General features: G+C 37.7%; 1 protein-coding gene across 2 annotated transcripts in view; it reads right to left on the reverse strand.

Annotated features, from left to right (window-relative positions):
* Positions 1-21,612, reverse strand: part of DNAJC27 (DnaJ heat shock protein family (Hsp40) member C27) — a 51,615-nt gene that overhangs the window by 19,805 nt on the left and 10,198 nt on the right. The window contains exons 2-3 of one of the 2 annotated variants that reach the window (XM_058287715.2): positions 15,551-15,633; positions 7,858-7,927 (exon numbers count right to left, since the gene is read on the reverse strand). The exons of the other annotated variant lie outside the window; for it this stretch is intronic. Coding sequence (XP_058143698.1) covers positions 7,858-7,927; positions 15,551-15,633 — 153 coding nt within the window. The remainder of the gene's footprint in view (positions 1-7,857; positions 7,928-15,550; positions 15,634-21,612) is intronic. 2 annotated transcript variants of the gene reach the window in all.

Consider the following 21,612-nt stretch of genomic DNA (forward strand, 5'->3'; position numbering starts at 1 on the left):
GGCCAAAGAGAAACTTGTCAGAGGCCATATATGATGCGTTCTTTTCACAAATGCCAGTATGACTGAGACTCATACTAGACATGTAGTAAGGAATAAGGACAACTTACACACATCAGGCATGAAATGTCTTATGGGTTTCTAAGCATAGACAGACACCTGGACCAAGAATAACTGTGTGTTAATTTGGAGTAACCCAAGAAGCTATCACCTAAAGTTAAAACCAACAAAAGCAGAAAGACTTTTAAACAATGAAGACCAATAGTCTTCTCCTCTTCCTGGTCCTTAGCCCTTCCTCAGTAGTTAACAACGGGGGCTCTCCTTTCTTTACTGAAATTCTTACTGCCTTGGCTCCTTGATTCTTCAATTAACTGTCTTCCACCAAGTCTTCTCTCCACTGCTCCCACCCCTTCCTACCACCAAATTCCCCAAATCCTGTCCTAGATTCCTTTTCCTTTCTTTTTAAATTCTTCCTCCCAACTCAGTAACATCAACCACTGTAGCACTTTGATATGGTTATGAATTTCAAAAATAGATACTGGATTATGCCTGAAGTCTGATCTGTCCCTGGGCATGATTGAGTTATGATGAGATAAAAGGCATGTCAAAGAACAGAGTTGAGGGTTTCTGATGTTGAAATTTGATGCTGAAGACTTAAGCTGGAGCCCAGGGAAGTCAGCACACAGAGAAAAGAGAAACCAGCCACAGGAAGAAAGGAACCTTGAACCCAGAGAAAAGCAAGCCCCAGGAACACAGGAACCCAGGAAGCCTGAACCCTCACAGACATTGGCAGCCATCTTGCTCCAAACAGACTTTGGTGAAGGAAGTAACTTATGCTTATGGCCTAGTATCTGTAAGCTCCTGCCCCAAATAAATACCCTTTATAAAAACCAACCAATTTCTGGTATTTTGCATCAGCACCCCTTTGGCTAATACAACCACTTACACAGTTTCAACAGCAAGAACCTCCGTAAGTCCTTTCATCTAAACTTTCAGAACTTGCATTTTAATTAGCAATAGACTTCCAGCTGAACTTCCTGCTCAAACTCATGTACATGTACAGTAGGAAATCCATCAACTCATTCCTTCATAAAATGTTCGTTCTCTTGAACTTCCATTGACGACAGGTTGATGTTAACCTTTGTAACTTACTTCTCCCTTTGCTCAGTAGATTCAAGCAGTCCTGTTGAGGCCATTTTTAACACTTTTCTTGCACCTCCCACTTCCTTTCCAATCTCATTACCAACATTATCTGTTGACTACACTACTGTTAAGAGTCTTCTAAGTAACCTCTCCAACATTTTACTCTATGCATATTTATCTTTTAAAAGCCCTCCTTGTCATTTAATTTCCCTGGCTCAAAAATTCTTTAGTGCTCCTCACTGTCAACCTTCAAAGTTCAAACTCTTTTAGATGACATAAAATCTTCTGATTGGCTCTCCATCACCCTTCCCAGTCTTATCTTCCTACTATCCTCTTTCAGACTTCTCATTTCCCAAATCCATCCTAATGTCTTCCTAACCACACCTGGAAATGGACACCTATTTTATTAACAGTCTTCCAAGATTTAGCTAAAATATAATTATTGCTATATCTTTCATGAAGCTTTTCCTGCCCCACTCCTTACCATTTAACCCCTTACCCTTGGCCAAACAGAATATGTGCATATCACTTCCTTCCTAGTTTTATAATTAGTATATCCAGCTGTCTTCTCCACTAGACTGTAAGCAATATGAAAGCAGGCATAGCAATGCATCCATCTTTGTGTCACCCACAAAGTCTAGCAGATAGATGTATTTGAGACATATCTGTTTAACTGAATGGCTGAATGTGCTACAGAAGGGAACAAAATGGTTGTGACGGACTGGCCAAAGGGGAAAAGAATTAAAAAATGTAGGTCATGCTGTCCAGAACGGAGATTTGCACGTAAAAACAGAATGAAGCAAGCACAAGTCCCTCTTTTAAGGGACTTAAGTTCAAGCCTGGGATCAGCAACTAGCTACCTATGTAAACTCGTGTAAATTGTTTTATTACACCAAGGCTTAGTTTCCTCATCTGTAAAATGAAAAGGTTATCATAGATGATCTCAACAGTCCTCTAGGTTCTATTACTTTTGGTCCTGGCAATCTTATTGCATGCGAAGTTTAATTAAATAGGATGCTAAGGGGGTTAGGAGTTCTTTAATTCTTAAAGAAGCAATTTCTGCCCAGCAGTAACAGAGCCACCAAGACGGTAGTGTCAGTGGAAACCAGGCAGAGCTAGAACTTCTGCACCTGTCCAGGAATAAGGAGGAGTCCCCCCTCCCTCAGGTGCCAATGGAGACGGAGGGGGAGCTTGGATTTCTACCTCCATCTGGTTAGAAAGGAAACAATCTAATTTGTGGGTTAGAATAAGTTGCTAGTCAAATATTACTCAGGCCTCAGAGAGTTTCTAAAATCAAGCTTCTGTAAGGCAACTCTAATTCATACCAATAAACTCCAGAATTCAGTGTGGTCACAGGACTGGTGGTAAAACACAGGCCCCACATTTCCCCTCAGCAGCCCCCCTTTGACGCTTTCCTCTGAGACTCTGTAATCTCACATATTAAGCAGACTGCCAGTTCTCAGCAAGCCTTCTGGGCAAACCTGCCAAGAGGACTGGTAGCAGTGGAAGTTTTGATGGAGAACAGGTAGCAAGGAACTGAGGAAGCCAGGAACAAAGGGGACGGCTGTGGGTGCTACTCTAGGTGTGTGCTGAGCAAGGGTATCTTCTGGTCAGCTTGGGGCGCAGAAGATGTTGGCTTGCTCTGGCCAAAAAGCAGGGGCTAAGGGTGTGAGTTGCAGACAACAAATATTTGCAAAAAAAGGAGAGATCAAGGCTATTTCAGTAAAAAGGTACTTCAAGAGTGATTTCAAGGAGTTTCTATAATTATACTTTTTTTTTACATGAACTGCTGAAAAAATCGATTGCAATCTCAAGTTGCATTAACAGGAATTTAGTGTTAAAGACAGAAATTAATGAAATGCATGATATTTTTCACTAGTTAGAACATATCTGCAATGTTAGGCTCAGGTTTTGTTTCCACACCAGCTAACTACAGATCATCCACAAAGGCACTGACTAGGAATGCGAATAAGTCTAGCTGTGGCAGGAATAAAAACTGTTTCACATGGAGAGGAGTAGACTAACACATATTAGACAGTCTCTCTTGTAGAAACACAGACTCAGTCTATGTTGCTTCAAAAAACAAGGCTGGAATCAGTGGTGAAAGTCAAAGGAAGGCTGCTTTCATAAGGAAGAAGGTGCTAAACTAGAAAGTTTTGACTCTGCAAAGGATTATTTCATGAAGCAGTGAGGCCCTATCATTAGAGATATTCATTTTCCAGACTCTTACAGTTGATACTGCTCCTAACTGTCCTGTGTATAATTATTATCCCTGGGCTCCCAACAACCTACATAATCCTTACTTATCTCCAAGCTCTCAGTTTACATGTTGATTCCTTCAGCAGGACTTCCTGACCTCTCAGATAAGTGAAGCCTTGGTATTAGGGCTCCCAAGCACTCTGTCAATTATTTAATGACATATTAAAGTTCTGTAAGGGCAAGGGATGGTGTACGTTCAGTGCCCAGCATTGAACCTGGCATATGAATGATGACCATCTATCAGTAACGCTACAGAAAAAAATGCTTACACTGGGCAGGGGTCTAGACCATATTAATTCACAGACATCTTCTAACTCCATTTGTATAACACTGGTGTAATTTATGTTAGTGTTTCTGGTGGTTAGCATCTTTGTCAAACTTCTGGTCAATTAGACTCTCCATGCCTTTTTCACTGATAATAATTCATACTTGTGAAATTGATTTAACCCATTACAAGACTTCACATATAAAAGGAATTCATATTACTTAAATAGTGGAGTATCTTCATATGATAGAAGATTATGCAGTCATTAATAGTTATTAGTCCTCAGGGAAGGTGGAATTGTATTCTTCCCTCTTCCTCCTGCAGAGTACAGCTAAAATCCCAGGGCATTACATATAAAACAAAAATAAGAAGATTCTGAAAGAAGTAGAGAAGAAAGCAGTCTGGCTAGGGACCTCAAGATCCAAGGAATGACATGGTGATAAGTTTTCTGGGTTTTCTTGTCTCATATATGCCAGACTTGGAGCTAAAGAAGTCAGCAACTCAGAAATGCTAATGGGTACAGCAGCAGAAAAATAAAAAGCCCAACAAAAGCCTGATCCCTCTAGACAAAGGACCAAATGGAAAACTTTTAGACAATAACAACTCTACTCCAGTAAAACACAGAAAAAACTGTCATCCTACCCCTGCCTAGTCTAGTAAAGAATGAGTGGGGAGTCTAGAGCTCACCCTTTCAAAACTGTAACAAGGTGTCTCAAAACCCCTACCAGAGTGGTATCAGGAGAGGTCAAAAAGTCAGCCAGTACTTTAATCCTCCACTGGCCAGTAATGAGTCTCTGCCCACTGTCCCAGCGGAGATCACTTTGGGAGCCAGGTCTTCCACCTAAAGAGGCCACCACCACTATGGTGTCAGTGGAGACCACCAGGGGAGCTGGAATTCCCAACCACATGCTGAGGAGTTTCTCTTTCCTTAGGGAATCTGGACTTTTACCTCCACCTGGAAGTAATGAGATGATGTTCTCTTGCCAGAGTGGTATTAAAGAAAACACCTAAAACAGAAGGTTTAAATCGATCCAGAGTCTCATAAAATAATGTGAAAATATACAGGTTTCGATAAAAATCATTCAAATGATATATCATTTGTCCTGTTTCAAACTGGATGAAAAAAAAAGACAATCAATAAAGACACCAATAAAGAGATGTTAAAATTATCTGAAAAAGATCTTCAAACAGTTATCAAGAAAATGATTCAATGAACAATTACATACATACCTGAGATAAACAAAAAAGAGAGTTTCAAAAAAAAGAAATAGAATGTCTCAGCAAATAATTAGAAAATATAAAGAAGAAATATTAGAACTGAAAAAAATACAGTAACCAAAATGAAAAGCTCAGTGGTTGGGTTCAACAGCAGAATGGAGGATATAGAGGAAAGAATCCGTGAACTGGAAGATAGAACAATAAAAACTAACCATTCTGACCAAGAGAGAGAAAACAGACAAAAAAAAAAAAAAAAAAGAAAAGAAAAGAATAGAACTTCAGACACCTGTGGGGCAACAACAAAAGATCTAGTTTTCTTATCATCAGAGTCCTGGAAGGAGAGGAGAAAGAGGGCAGGGCTTAAAATTTACTCAAAGAAATATAGCTGAAAACCTTCCAAATCCAGCAAGATTCACGAAGCTGAGAAAACCCCAAAGAGGATAACCCCAAAGAAATCTATACCAAGACATATCATAATTAAAACTTCTGAAACCTAAAGACAAAGGGAAAAATCTTGAAAGCTGCCAGAGAACAATGATTTCTTGCCTACAGGAAGAAAACATTTGGAATGACAGCATATTTCTCATCAGAAACCAGGGAGGCCATAGGGAGGTGTGATGGTTAGACTATTGTGTTAACTCAGCCAGGTAACTGTGCCCAGCTGTTTGGTTAAGCAAGTACTGGGCTAAATGTAATACAGGGCATTTATGAACTTTAGTCACCGTTGACTTTACTGCAGTGGTAAATCATAGATATCTGATTACGATTACATCAATTAGGGCAACGGCCATCAGCAATGAGTGACACTTTATCCAATCAGTTGAATGCCTTAAAAGGGGAAGTGATCCCAGCACTGAGTGAGAATTTCCCAGCTCATCCTTGAACAGCCAACATCTCCCAGAACTCACCAAGAACCGTCACTGGACTTTCACCAGAGTCCCTGGTTGCAGTCTGCCTGTGGAACCTGGACTTGTGCATCCTCACGGTCACGTGAGTGACTCTGATAAATCTCTAACTATCCACAGATATCTCTTGTTGATTCTGTTTCCCTAGAGAACCCTGACTAATACAGGAGTGGTCAAAATATTTTTCAAGTGTTGAAGGAAAATAACTATCAACCTAGAATCCTATACCCATCAAAAATATCCTTAACGAATGAAGGAGAAATCAAGACATTTTAGGGTGAAGAAAAACTAATTTGTCACCAGCAGATTTCTCTAAAAGAATGTCTAAAGGAAGTTTTCTAAATAAACAGGAAATGATAAAAGAAGGAACCTTGTACCATCAGCAAAAAAATAAAGAACACAGTAAGCATTTTCTAAATTACATTTTATGGTAGATGCAAAAACTGTAACACTTTCTGATGTGGTTCTAAATGTTTGTAAAGGAAATATTTAAGGCAATATAATACCCAGAGTAACCACTAAAAACACTACAGATAGACTAAAGTTGAACTTTTAAACATGTGTGAATAATGCATAGGAAGGAAGGAAAAAGAAAACAGAAACAAAAAAAGAGAATAAACAGAAAACAAAAACTAAAATGGAAGACTTAAGCCCTAATATATCCATAATTACATTAAAGGTAATTAGTCACAATATACAAATTAAAAGATGAAAATTGACAGAGTGGATTAAAAAACATGACCCAAATATCTGCTGTCTATAAAAAACTCACTCCACATTGGAAAGCTGAAAGTAAAAGGATAGAAAAAGATATATCATGCAAACATTAATCAAAGGAAAGCAGGAATGGTTATATTAATATCAAGGTATGCATCAGAGAAAAGGTATTTACATAATGATAAAATTATATAATGAAGACATAGCAATCCTAAATGTATATGCCCCAAACAATAGAGTTGTAAAATATGTGTACAAGCTGTTGAAACTAAAAGGAGAAATAGACAAATCCACAATTACAACTGGAAGCTTCAACACCCCTCTCTCAAAAATTAACAGAACTAAATAGAAAATCAGCAAGAATAAAGAAGGCAACAAACACCATCAACCAATGAATCTAACTGACATTTATACAACACTTCAGCCAACAATAGCAGAATATACATTCTTTTCATGTGCCCATGAAACATACAATAAGATAGACCATATACTGGGTTACGAAACAAATGTCAACAAATTTTTAAAAACTGAAATCATATAGAGTGTGTTCTCCAACCATAATAGAATTAAACTAGAAATCGATAATAGAAAAATAACAGAAACTCTCCAAGCACTTGAAAACTGAACAACATACTTGTAAAATAATCAATGGGTCAAATAGGAAGTCTGAAGGGAAATTAAAAAAAATACAAAAATTTTACTGAATGAAAATGAAAATACAATGTATCAAAATTGCTATAGCTGTGCTAAGAGGGAAATTCATAGCATTGAATACACACATTAGGTAAGATTTAAAAATCTCAAATCAAGTCTTAGCACCCATCTAAGAAAATAGAACAAGAAGAGCAAAATGAATTTAAAGCAAGCAAAAGGAAGGAAATACTAAAGATAAAAGTAGAAATCAATGAAATTGAAACAGAAAATAGAGAAAATCAATATAATAAGGAAGTGGCTCTTTGAAAGGATCAATAAAATTAACAGACTTCTAGCAAAACTGACAAAGACAAAAGAGAAATGACACAAATTATCAGGAATGAATCAGGGATATTACGATAGACTCTGCAGGCCAAGGTATGTAAATAGAAAACAATAGCTCTCGGAAGGTTAAAATGTTTTATCTAAGTGTTTGAAAACATTAGCGGTGAAATTTCCTAGCCCTACTTAAGGGATAGCACAAAAGATCAACAGGTATCCTCCATTAAGTTAAGGCTTGGAAGGCAAATCATCAACACCAGCTAGAATTTACCTAATTCTACATATGGTCTGAATACTGGCTGTTTCAGGTAATTAAGGCTCTTTCCTCAAATCCACTGACAATACTGGATTCAAGTTTTCTCAAAAAGGCTTTCTTACCTCATAGAAGAAAGGATGTCCAGCCATATCAAAGATGTTAACTTTGATTTCTCTGTCTCTGACTTGTACCCTGAAATGTTCAAATGGAAACAGTCCCAAAGAAGGTCATAGTTTCTACATTCAAATTAATATCATTTATTATTATATTATATACTTATCATTTATTATTAAGAATATCAATAGGGTATGCAAGTGAAATTTAGAAGAGGCTTTCTTAGTGCCTCTTTTTGATTCTGGGTCATCTTTACGAGGACCCAGCAACTTGGCATGTGATTTGCCTCCTTATTTTCAGAGCACAGAAGCCACTGGGAATTAAGCAATCTTATTTCCCTTCACCTTGACTACACTCTTTAATTGGTAAATGGCAGTTATTACTATGATATTAAGGAAAATTAATTTGGGACAATTAGGAGCCAGATGAAGAAAAACAAAACTTTTTATTTCACTGAGTAAAAGATCCTGTAATTACAATTGGTTATGCTTGGTCACCATGCAGTAGAATAACAAAGATGTATATTATTAATGACATCTGTTTAATTTTCTGGTGATCTTCATTTGTGAAAGGGCAATCAAGTCAATTTTTTAAGAAATTTGAAAATAAAGAAAAGAACTAAAAGGGAAAACATACCATTCATACTAGAATTAACTACTTTTAATAGCCACACATTTGCTTCCATAATTTTTAGAGAAAAATCACTATTGGAAGTGAATGAATGGACACTACAAATAAGGCAAAGAATAAAGAGAAATACAAAGATGAATGTTTAAAAGTGACCCCAAACCCTATCTTCCAGAAATAACCTTCATTAATATGAGAGGCACATCATCGTCTACTTCCTTCCATGCATTGATAACACTGATAAGCAAGACCATTTCTATAAAAATGGGATCATACAATTTTTAAAGTATTAAAATATTTTTTTCTTGAGTTTAACAAAAAAAGAAACTGAAGTGAAGGTATGAATAACTGACTATAAATGTTTCCTCACCGCAAGAAATATTTATTTCTAAGAGATCCCTCTAAGTTAAGAACACAGACTATTAACAATAAACTAAGAGATTAGATCATGATATTTTTTAAGCAACCCATATCTGTTTTAGAGAGCAGTGACATGACACCCAGCTATAGTGTACAAGGACATCAGCTCTTGCTCTCATTGTTCCTGTACTCCCTCCTGGTTTACTTATTAGTATTATAATCATGTCCAAGTTTGTAACATTCACCTTCTGTTTTGAAACCATAATTCCTACAGTTGGTTTATATACTTGCATATTTAAGCCAATTCAATACTGACCACTAATCATTTTACCATGAATTCTTCATTCCTGAATTCATTATTGTATTTCATTAATTCTAAGATGTACATTTGTTATATTTTGACACCGGTGAAGTCAGGATCCATTTTATAATTAATGCCACGTCAGAATGTAAGTGTTTTAGTTTTTCTTTCTTGACACAAAATTAAGAGGCTCCTACAATTGACAGTCTCTTAGAGTCCACAAAAAAACAGGATCTCCAATTATTTCTTAATTGGTTGGATCTAATTGTCAAGTTTTTAAAGACAGGCTCATGGTGTTCTAATCTCTGAATTCTTTCATGTTTTAAAAGTCTGCCTAACACTTTCATATGTGAATGGTGTCTTGACCAGATATAATATGTTTTGGGTCACACTTTCTTTCTTTTAGAATGCATTGCTCCAGCATGATTTTTCCCTTCTGAGGTTCCTGAAAACAGACACATACACACACAAAAAAAACTTTATCCCTAAAATCCAGTAGCTTAACTAGAACATTACCTCTGTGTTGAGAGGTCAGTTTTGGATTTTTCTAGGGTATGGTTTACTTTTCCTATCTGAAGATTTGGTCCTTTCCTCTGTTTCCTCTTGTTTCATGTCTTTTAAAACAGCTCTCTTCCATTTGTTGGGTTATTTACTTCTGTGCAACAATTATCCTTATGTTGGATCATCTCTTCCTACTTTCCATGTCTACCACTTCCCTCTAATTATTTTACTCTTGCTTTTTTTCATCTGTATTCATTTTAACTATCTTGTTTTCCCCCATTATAGTAAATCAGTTCTCAGTGTTTTGCATTCTTTCCTGGTGTTTCTGAATGTATTTGTTTTTATGTAACAATGGTGTATTAAGCCTCAGTTAGTTTCTGAAGACTGGCAATCTTTTTATTTCACTGTTATTTCATCATCTCATCTTTATTTAGGCTTTTGATTTTCCCCAACTTATATTCTTAAGCTATTCTATAGTTTAAAGCAATTGGGAGAAGTCTCCTCCTGGTCTTCCAGGCAGATATTCTTTTAGACTGGGTACTTGCACAGCATGATCCTTTATTCCTTTTTCACAGACACGTTCATTTGATTGCTGTAGCAGTTTGATATTGTTTTTCTTTTAAAAGATTAATTTTTCTTTCCTTTCCCGCCCCAGTTGTCTGCTCTCTGTGTCCAGTCACTGTGTGTTCTTCTGTGTCTGCTTGTATTCTTGTCAGCAGCACCAGGAATCTGTCTCTTTTTGTTGCTCATCTTGCTGCATCAGCTCTCTGTGTGTGCGGTGCCACTCCTGGGCAGGCTGCACTTTTTTCATGCTAGGCGGCTCTCCTTACGGGGTGCACTCCTTGCATGTGGGGCTCCCCTGCGTGGCATGGCACTCCTGTGCACATCAGCACTGTGCATGGGCCAGCTCATCACACAGGTCAGGAGGCACTGGGTTTGAACCCTAGACCTCCCATGTGGTAGGCGGATACTCTATCCATTGAGCCAAATCTGCTTCCCTGATATTGTTTTTGAATTCCAAAAATAGATATTAGATTATGTTTGTGAACTGGTCTGTTTCTCAGGGCATATTAGATTGTACTGGATTCAAGGTTTCACTTTTACTCGAGTTGTGATTAGGGCTTTGATTGGGCTATGTCAGTGGGATGTTGAATCCCTGCAGATTTCTATGCCTCACCCAGTCAACCTTGCAAACCAAAAGCTTAGGGGTGGACCCTAGGAAAATCTGTATTTTTACAAACTCTGCAAGTAAATCATATGTACACTGCAATTAGAGTGTCATCATATTGAAAACAGGGAGGACAGAATGGACAGCACCCCTCTTTCTTCTCCCAGTTGTGGTTCAAATGGGTTCTGCCATCTTTTTATTGATTCCACTCTGACTAGTAGGGGAACAGAGCAGGGAAAAGCACCAGCCCCTCTTGGACCAACCAAAGCTATCCCTTTCTTTTAAACTTGAGTCCTTAGTTTTTTTTTTGTTCCTATCTAGAAGTTATAAACATGAACCTGAGAGTTGCTGGCAGCTGTGTAAAGGAAGCCCACTTGAAAGACTGAAGCCAATGGACAAAGAGATGAAGTGAAAATGACCTGGCTATTTTCTGTTCCTTGTTCCAGCCCAGCTACACAATCCTTGTTGTTGGATTATATGAATTCATTGATTTTTTAAAAGTTGGTTTGAGTTAGGTTCTATAAATTTATATCTTCCTGACTTATCATAAGACAACTCTCTTTTCCTAGAAAGTTTTAGCCAGAAACAGAATAACAGGATCCATTGAATAAACCACAAGTGTATGGCTTAATATGGCATTTTTATTTCCTAGGCTGCTTAAAGCAGATACCATTAAATGGTTTGGCTAAAACAATGGAAATTTATTAGCTTACAGTTTGAGGCCAAGAACATGTCTAAATCAAGGCATCATCAAAGTGATGCTTTCTTCCCAAAGACTGGCAGCTGGTGACCCTTGGTTCCTCTGTCACATGGCAAGACACACGGTGGCATCTACTAATTTCTCCCCTCTTTCAGGTTTCATTGCTTTCAGCTTCTTGCTTTTGTGGCTTTTTCTCCTTGTCTGCAATTCACTGTCTTATAAAGGACTCCAGTAAGAGGATTAAGACCCATTCTGATTGAGGCAGTCACACCATAATTGACGCAGCCTCATCAATAGGTTCTACTTATGATGGGTCCACACCCACAGGAATGGATTAATTTTAAGAACATACAATTTCAAACCACCAGATGTAATTCTAATTTCTTGGTAAATCAACTAGCAAATTATATGGATTCAAAATAAAATTACCTTAAATAGGATGACCTACCGTATCACTGATGAAATTCTGCTTCCTGAGAAAGGACCCAGGACCTCATACATGGGAAGTGGGTGCTCAAGCACTGAGCTACATCTGCTCCCAACACCCCACCTTTTTAATCTACCTTCTTAAGGCTTGCCCTCATACCCTAATCTTGAAAACCTCCTCTACAGATGAATCTATCTTACTAACAACAAATATTTGAGTATCTACAATGTACAAGAACTATGCCACACACAGTTGGGGATTTATGCTAATAGCTCCTTCTTCAAGGAGCTTATATAAAACCTAGCAGTAGTGGTTAAACGCATACAACTACAAGGCAATTTATAATATAGAGAGAACTATGGTTATTTGCAACCAAAAAGAGTTCTGACAAAGAACTCTTTATCAGTGTTCCGAAGGCCATTTGGGAGCAGTGGCATTTACACCTTGAAGAAGTAACAGGTGGAGAGATGAGGGGAAAGGACATTCCAAGTGGAGAGAATGAATTATGGCACCAAGAGGCAAAGCATGAAGGCAGTAGTTCGGTGTGGATGGAAAGCAAAGTATGCAAAGAAACTTAATAAGAGAGAAGGGGTTAGGGCAGGTTGTGGCCAGAGTAGAAAGGGCCTGAAATCCCACACTTAGGGTATGTGCAATATACCTCAATTCTACTCTTTGGCAGTGTTATTTCCTGCTAATTTAACCCTATCTCCCCAAACTCAACCCACTTGTGTATCTATGTATTTTAGTTTGCTGGAAGTTGCTGGGAGCAACATACCAGAAACGGGATGGTTTTTACAATGGGGATTTATTAGGTTAAAAGCTTACAGTGGGGGAAGCAGATGTGGCTCAAGCGAATGGGCTCCCGCCTCCCAGGTTTAGTTCCCGGTGCCTCCTAAAGAAGACGCACAAGACAATGAACTGACACGATGGGCAGGTACAGTAAGCTGACGCAACAAGATGATGCAACAAGAGACACAAAGAAAACATAATGAGAGACACAACAAAGCAGGGAGAGGAGGTGGCTCCCTCCCACATCAAAGGTCCCAGGTTTGGTTCCTGGTGCCTCCTAAAAAGACCAGAACACAACAAATAGACACAGCAAATGCAAACAATGACGGGGTAGGGAGAAATAAATAAATAAAATAAATATATTTTTTAAAAAAAGCTTATAGTAGGAAGCGGATGTAGCTCAGTGGTTGAGCTCCTGCTTCCCATTTACAATGTCCTGGGTTTGATCCCTGGTACCTCCTAAAAACAAAAACAAACAGAAAAAAAACTCTCATTGGGAGCAGATGTAGCTCAGTGGCTGAGTACCTGCTTCCTATGTAAAAGGCCCTGGGTTTGATCCCCAGTATGTCCTGGGAAAAAAAGAAGTTCACTTTCTCCCCAAGCTCAGGAGGGCGACCAGTCACATGCAGGGCATAACAGCGGCATGAGCTCCTCTCTTCTGGCTACTCTCTGTGTCTGTGGCTTTTTTCCTGTGTCTGCAGTTTTTATTCCTTCATTTATAAAGAACTCTAGTAAGAGGGTTAAGACTCATGCTGGGTTATGCCCTACTGGAACAATCTGACCAAACACCCCTTAACTGATCTAATCTAATCAAAGGTTCACAATAGATTCAATTAAGAACATAATTTTCTGGGATCCACATAGAAGACTCAAACCAACATAGTGTGTATATGTCTATATATAGATACACACACACACACACACACACATAAAACAAAATTTGCAATTTCAACAATTTTTAAGCATACAATTCAGTGACATTAATTACATTTACAATGTTGTGCTATCATCACTACTGTGTAGTACCAAAACTTTTTCATTACCCAAAACAGAAACTCTATAACCACTGAGTGATAACTCCCCATTTCCTCTGCCCTCAGGCTCTGGTAAATCTCTAATCTAATCTAATTTGCTTATTCTAGATATTTCATATGACTGGAATTAGACAATATTTGTCCTTTTTGTGTCTGGCTTGTTTCATTTAGCATAGTGTTTTCAAGGTTCACCCATGTTGTCACATGTATCAGAACTTTATTCCTTTTCAAGGCTGAATAATATTCCACTGCATGTACATTTTGCCTATCCTTTCAACTGGTGATGGGCACTGGGTTGTTTCCACCTTTTGGCAACTGTGAATAATGTTGCTATGAACATCAAGTATCTGTTCAAGTCTCTGCTTTCAGTTATTTTATATATCTAAGAGTAGAAGGGCTGGGGAACATAGGTAATTCTGTTTAACATTTGAAGAATGCCAAACTGTTTTCCATAGTGGCTGCACCATTTTATCTTTCCACTTGCAATACACAAGGATTCTAATTTCCTCACCAACACTTGATTTTTTCCACTGTGGTTTTGATTTGCATTTCCCTAATGACTAATGATGTGTAGCATCTTAATGTGTTTATTGGCCAACTGTTATCTCCTTTGGAGAAATGAATAAATGCTTTGCCCATTTTCAAAGTGGGTTATCTTTTCGTTGTTGAGTTGTAAGTTTCTTTATATATTCTGCATAGTAATGTCTTATCAGGGATATGTCCAAATATTTTCTCCCATTTTGTATGCTGTCTTTTCACTTTCTTGATAATCCCCTTTGATGCACAAAAGTTTTTAGTTTTGATAAAAATCCAATTTACTTTTTTTTCCTCTTGTTGCTCATGCTTTTGGTGTCATATGTAAGAATTTACTGCCAAATCCAAGGTCATTAAGATTTGCCTCTATGTTTGCTTAGAGTTTTATGGTTTTAGCTCTTATATTTGGGTCATAATTTAATTTTTAGTTAATTTTTGTATATAGTGTGAGGCAGGGGTCCAATTTCATTCTTTTGCACATGGATATTCCATTTGTTGAAGAGACTATTCTTTTCTCATTGCATGGACTCTCAATTCTATTCCATTGGTATATATGTCTATCCTGATACCAGTACCACACTGACTTGATTAATGTACATTTGTAGCAAATTTTGAAATCAGAAGTATGAGTCCTTCAATTTTGTTCTTTTTAAAGATTGTTTTGGCTATCTGAGGTCCTTTGCTTTTCCATTTCTGCAATTTGATAATTGACTTTTCCATTTCTGAATCTGATGAATGACTTTTCCATTTCTGCAAAAAAAAGGCTGCTGGAATTATGATTCACTGATTCTTGATTCACTTCCAAATTCACCTTTCCCAGATAATGTTTGCTGGATTTCAATAGGCTATAAAGATCATAAACCGATAAAGGAAGTCCTCTGGTAGAAAATTTTCCACATACTATTTAGACTTTTTACAGAGAATATTTCAAAACGCTCTAAAAACAAACCTATTAATAATCCTTGCTAATATGAAAACACACTTTCTAAAGTAAGGCTTTGTGTCACCTTGCTCATCATTGTTGGCTTTATACCTAATGCAGGGTCTGAAAAACAGAATGTGCTCAATATATTTACTGGATGAATGAATGAGATATCAGTACAAATCTGTAAATGGCTCTTATTCTTCTTTTCCAACTTATTTTCAAAGTCTCCTATTTAAAGATTTCCTTCATAAATGTAAAGATGTAAATGGAACTAATTTTAGCAGGGGTTCTGAATTTTTGTGTAATTTACAAATCCAGAGAAACAATATACTCACTTTGTGACTCCATAGTCAATTCCAATTGTCGCAAGGTATTTAGATACAAATCTTTTCTCACAGTATCGCTTTATAATACAGCTCTAAAAAGGTAAAAATACAGGCATTTAGTCATATATACTGGAACATATACTAAAGAAGAACATTTCTTCATTTATCGCTACAAAGAAGAAAGCATTTTCAAAGTCTCAAATGACAAAACAGCTGCAACAAAAGGGAAGCAAATACTTAAAGAATTGAAAAAAATTATTTTTAAATCCTTCCCTTACAGCCAATTGTGGATATATTTTCATGTTCGCAGTTCTTGTGCTCTTTTCTTTTGAAGACCTCTTCTATTCTTCCTTCAACGATACCACCAAATGTTTTTGTCTAGCCTTGAACTATTCCAAGATCACATCTACATCTCCAAATATCTACTACACCAGTTTCTACTTAGAAGTCCCACTGTCACCTCAAATCCAACATATCCCAAAAATGAACTAATCTTACACATGAAAACAGCTCACCTGCTGTCATATGACATCCTAGTTAAGTTATAAGACTATTATTTTCCCAATCACAGAGGAACAATTGTACTCATGTTTGATTCCAGACCTTTCAAAATCTTCTTTTAAATGTTTCTTCCATCCTTCCCTTCATTTTAATTTCCACTGGTACTATACTTTGGTTTAGGTCCTCATCACTTATTCCTAGATTATGATGGGAATATTATATTACTGGTCTTTCTGCCTCCTTTTCCTCCCAACTTCAACTGGTCTGTACATCGGTACTGTTATTTCACTTCCCTAACTCAAAAATCTTCATTGGCAGGAAGCAGATGTGGCTCAACTGATAGAGCTTCTGCCTACCTTATGGGAGGACCTGGGTTTGATCCCTGGGGTCTTCTGGTGGAAAAGAAGACGAGAAAGCGTGCCTGCACAGCAAGCCAGTGCCCACGCGGTGAGCCAGTACCTACATGAGAGTCTGCACGAATCCCCATGTGGTGAGCCAGTACCCCGCGCAAGTGAGTCACGCAGCAAGATGTGACGCATCAAAAGAGAGACAAGGGGAAAGTCAAGGGAAGTGCTGCAGAAACCAGAACTAAGGTGGCACAATTGACAGGGAACCTCTCCCCCATCAGAGGTCTCCAGGATCGAAACTGGTGAATCCTAGAGGTGAGAAATGAGAAGAGAAGACAACACAGCAAAAACAGCAAGGCGGGAGGAGGGTAAGGAGGGAAATAAATAAAAAACCATAAATCTTAAATTAAAAAAAATCTTCAGTCCCTTCTCAATGTAGAGTTTGAAATCTAAATTCCTTTGTCTTCTATTCAAACCCTCCATAATCTATCTTCTTTGTCTATAAACTCTGTCTCTGCAGAACTCCCAGGCCCAGGATTCCTGACTCCTGCCATTAACTTTCCCTCTATTTGCAATGTGCTTTCTCCCTTCTTTCTAAATCTTACTTATGCTTTAAGGCCCAGCTCAAACTCTGAGCACCCAAGCTTATAAGTGATTTTACCTTCATCTGAACTTCCCTAGCACAATATATAAATATATACTATCAGTATAGTATTATATAGTATAATATTGTATATCTTATATTAGTATAGAATACTATATATTTTACTACTATTTGCCAATCATACACTGTCTTGCATAATTAGTTAATTCTTCACATGTATATATATTTCCTCAGTTAGACAAAAAGCTACTTGCAGGCAAGCACCAATATTTTACACTTTTACCTTCTGCAGCAACTAGCTCAATGCATTTCACATAGTTGAGGTTTGATAATAAGCAGTAATTAGATTAAAAGAAACACGGGCTGTTTATGATTATGAATGGCAATGAAAGCCAATTTTTTGCTAAATAATTTTTCCTTTATTGGAGAAGTTGAAGGTTTGCAGAACACTCGTACATAAAATACAGGATTCTCATATATCGCCCAATTACTAACAACTTGCATTGGTGTGGAATATTTGATATGAAAACCAATTTTTAAAATGACTTGTATGTGTATACATATATATATAAATTTTTTAAAAGATTTATTTATTTCCCCCCTTGTTGTCTGCTCTCTGTGTCTGCTTGACTTCTCTTCAGGAGGCACTGGGAACCAAACCTGAGACCTCCCATGTGGGAGAGAGGCAGTCAATCACTTGAGACACCTCAGCTCCCTGCTTTGTTGTGTCTCTTACTGTCTTTCCTCTTTGTGTCTCATTGTTGCGTCATCTTGTTGTGTCAGCTCGTCGTGCCTGCCCATCACACCAGCTGTCTTGCTCAGCTTCTCCAGGAGGCACCGGGTATTGAACCCGGGATGTCCCATGTGGCAGGTGGGAGCCCAATTACCTGAGCCACATCTGCTTCCCATGACCTGTGTGTGTGTGTGTGTATATATATATATATACACTTTATTTCTCTCTCTCTCTCTCTATATATATACTTTATTTCTCTGCCTCCCTCCCTCATTGTTTGCACTTGCTGTCTGTTTTGTGTCCATTTGCTGTGTGTTCTTCTGTGTCTGCTTATCTTCTCTTTAGGCAACATTGGGAATTGATCCTGGGACCTTCTGGAGCGGGAGAGAGGTGCTCAATTGCTTATGCCACCTCAGCTCCCTGGTCTGCTGTGTCTCTTATTGTCTCTCCTCTGTGTTCTTTTTGTTGCATCATCTTGCTGCACCAGCTTGCCATGTGGGCCAGCACTCCTGTGCAGGCCAGCACCCCTGTGTGGGCCGGCTCTCCACTAGGACCAGCTAGCCTTCACCAGGAGGCCCTGGGAATCAAACCCTGGACCTCCTGTATTGTGGACTGAAGCCAATTGCTTCAGCCACATCTGCTTCCCTATGACTTGATTATTAATAACAATCCTTAGCACTCATGAAACTTATATTGTAAGTGCTGGTAAAAGAGTTTATTTTGCTCAAATCATGAGCCTCCATCTAAATTAAAAGACAGGGCAGTTACTTTAAAAGGTACTTTATAACCTCATGGAGAATTGAAGGAAAAATTTCTTGAGAGTGAGAACTGCTAAGAGGCTATACTTTTAAAAAACACTTTATAGCTTAAAAGCACTTCACAAATGTTTTCTCCCACAATTTCCTTAGAAAATAAATATAGTCATTTTCAAATTATTAATGAGATTAAGGGACATGGAAATCCTTTAACTCTAGCATGCTAACTAAACTGTTTAGAGAGATATACATTTAAATAATAGTTTTAATAACCTTTTCCTGTAACACAATGAGACAGGGTTCCCCTGTTCCTTAGGATTTTATGAGCTAAGTTAAATAATATAAATAGAGACAGAATAAATAAAATTAAATGAATAAAAGAGTGAATTAACTTAATGTTAACTAGGGAGGCAAATTAGTTTTAAATAGGTCTCCCAAGTATAGAATGCTGATAATATTAACAGAATTCAAATGTTAGGGAAAAGTGTGTGGTAAAATAAAAATAAAAGCATAAAGTAAAGAGGTAGGCTGATAATGTATAGATGGTTATTTGAGCTGTTGGAACCTGTATTAGTCTGCCAAGCTGGTGCCAATGCCAAGTACTAGAAATCTGTTGGCTTTTACAAAGGGTATTTGGGGTAAAAACTTAGAGTTACAAGCCCTGAAGAGTCCAACTCAAGGTTGCTTTCTCACCAAAGTCAGTTGCCACGTGTTGAAGCAAGAGGTCGCTGATCTTTGCCTGGTCTCTCCTCTTGAGGCTCCCTGGGCCGAGCTCCTTCCCAATCTCAGCTGGAGGCAAGCACAGGGCTTGTCTCTCAGGGCTTCCTATTTCAGTCCCTGGCATAGGGCTTGTTTCTTTCCAGGCCTTCTCAGCTGCTCTGTTCTCTTCAGGTGCAAACTATCAGGCAAATGGCTCATCTTTCCCTGGGGCCCCAGAATAAAAAATGACAGAGCTCTCTCTCTTCCTTGTATCTTCTTGAGTGAGTGTCCATGTATATTGGCCCACTAAGGGGGTGGGGACTCAGTCTGAGTCACACCCTACTGATGTGGTCACGTCAAAAGCCCCAAGTTGCTTTTATCAAGTATACTTAAATCCTTTGAATTTAATACAATCAAAGGGTATCATACCCAAAGGAACAGATAAGTTTACAAACATAATCTTTCTCCTTTTGGGATTCATAAATAATCTCAAACGCCACAGAACCTATACAAAAATATACAGTCATTCATTCAACAAATGGAGAGTTTGTAACCGATGATGGACATTGTATTGGGTGCTGGAATATAAAGGCAGGATCAGTCCCTGTCTACAAGGTGCTTTCAGTTTATTGAAAGAAGGCACTAAATAAATAATTACACAAACTGAAGTTGTGATAATGATGTAAAAATTACAGGATGCTATTAGTTAATGCAATGAGAACCTAATATTTTACTTTCCGGTGAATTTAGAAAAATATGCACTAAAAATAAAAACAGCACTTTATCTGAGATTAAAAACACATCCCCTTCCACACAAAGTGCTCACAGCAGCATTATTCATAATAGACAAAAAGTAGAAACAACCCAAATGTTCATCAACTGGGATGAATGGAGTATTTGGCATTAACAAGCAATGAAGTGCTGATGCATGCTACACCATGAGTAAACCTTGAAAACATAATGAAAACATAAGTGAAAACGTAAGTGAAAGAAGCCAGCGCAAAGGGCCACATAATGTATGATTCCATTTACACGAAGTGTCCAGAATAGGCAAATCCAGAGACAAAAAGTAGATTAGTGGTTCCTCAGGCTAGGGGGTAGGGGGTATTGGAGAGAGACTGCTAATAGGTATGGGGTTTTGTGGGGGCTGGTGAAAATGTTCTAAATTGATTGTGGTGATAGTTGCACAACTCTGTGAATATACTAAAAACCTGTGATTTGTACAATTTAAATTTAAATAGGTGAATTGTATGGTATATGAATTAAATCTCTGTACTAAAGTTGTTACTTAAAAAAAAAAAATCTGTTGGGAAGAAGGGAATTCTGAAGACCTTAAGATTTCTCTGTGATCTTTGTTTATGTCCAATTCAACTCTGTATTGCCAACTTACCCCAAAGTTCCACTCTAGTTATCAAGGTCCTCTAGGATTCAAAGTTTCCTAATGAGTATTAATTCTGAGATAATACAAATAATAACAATCAGAAATGACTGCAGTTTTACCTATTAAGAATGTTTTTTTTCACACTGCACAAGTTTTACATGAATAGAAAATAAAAGTTTTGGGCAGGAGCTTGAGTTTTATAAATATAAAGAAGTGCTGTATTTAAAAGTTTTTGAGACAAACCTTTTAAGGCTGAGGTATCCAATTCCCAACATGAGGCCACACTTTCACATGAAATGTAAACATTTTCTTTCTCTATGTAACTGTGATCAAGAGTCTAATGAGACTTCAGAAGAAACAAATCTAGTCATGAACCACAGAAAGAGGGCATATATTTTTATTGTTAAAAAAATCCAAATTGTACAGAAATGTATAAAAAAAAAGAGTAAAAAAACTTTTGAAACCCACCACTACAAGAAAATTGTCTATAACATGGTGGTGACATGTTACTTTGAAGCATTTCTTTACATATTAGGTTAAACCATACTAAATTCACATTTTTTTACAGTTAAATCTATGCTGTTTCATATGGTTCAACCAACTGCTTGTATGTGTTTAATTTCTCATTGACAGGAACATACTGTTTTGCAGGCACCCTCTTCTCTTCCTCCAGTCTTGTTTCCTTACCTCTTCTCAACCTCTCTATCCCATCTCCCAAGATAACACAAACTTTCAAACCTTTCTCTATGCTCTTAAAACTTTGATTTGCTCAGGGATTCTGGAAAAGAAAAGTTACTCTCCCTTGCCCCACAACCCCCAAATAAGAAAAAAGAAGCAAGTTGCCCCAGCTGCTGCCAGAAGTCATCTTTCGACCATCAGGAGTCAGCCTTAGAATGCAGCCAATGATGCTATGGACACAAGACAGGAGAGAGAGGGAAGCCTGGGTCCCTGATATCACCGAACCTTTGATCAACCACCCTGAAGCTTGCCCTAGATCTTCAGTTTTACTAAATAAATATTTTCTTGTTTAATTCAATTGAATTCAATTTTT

This window comes from Dasypus novemcinctus, chromosome 25 (genome assembly GCF_030445035.2).
Source record: "Dasypus novemcinctus isolate mDasNov1 chromosome 25, mDasNov1.1.hap2, whole genome shotgun sequence".
In the NCBI taxonomy this organism is placed as follows: domain Eukaryota; kingdom Metazoa; phylum Chordata; class Mammalia; order Cingulata; family Dasypodidae; genus Dasypus; species Dasypus novemcinctus.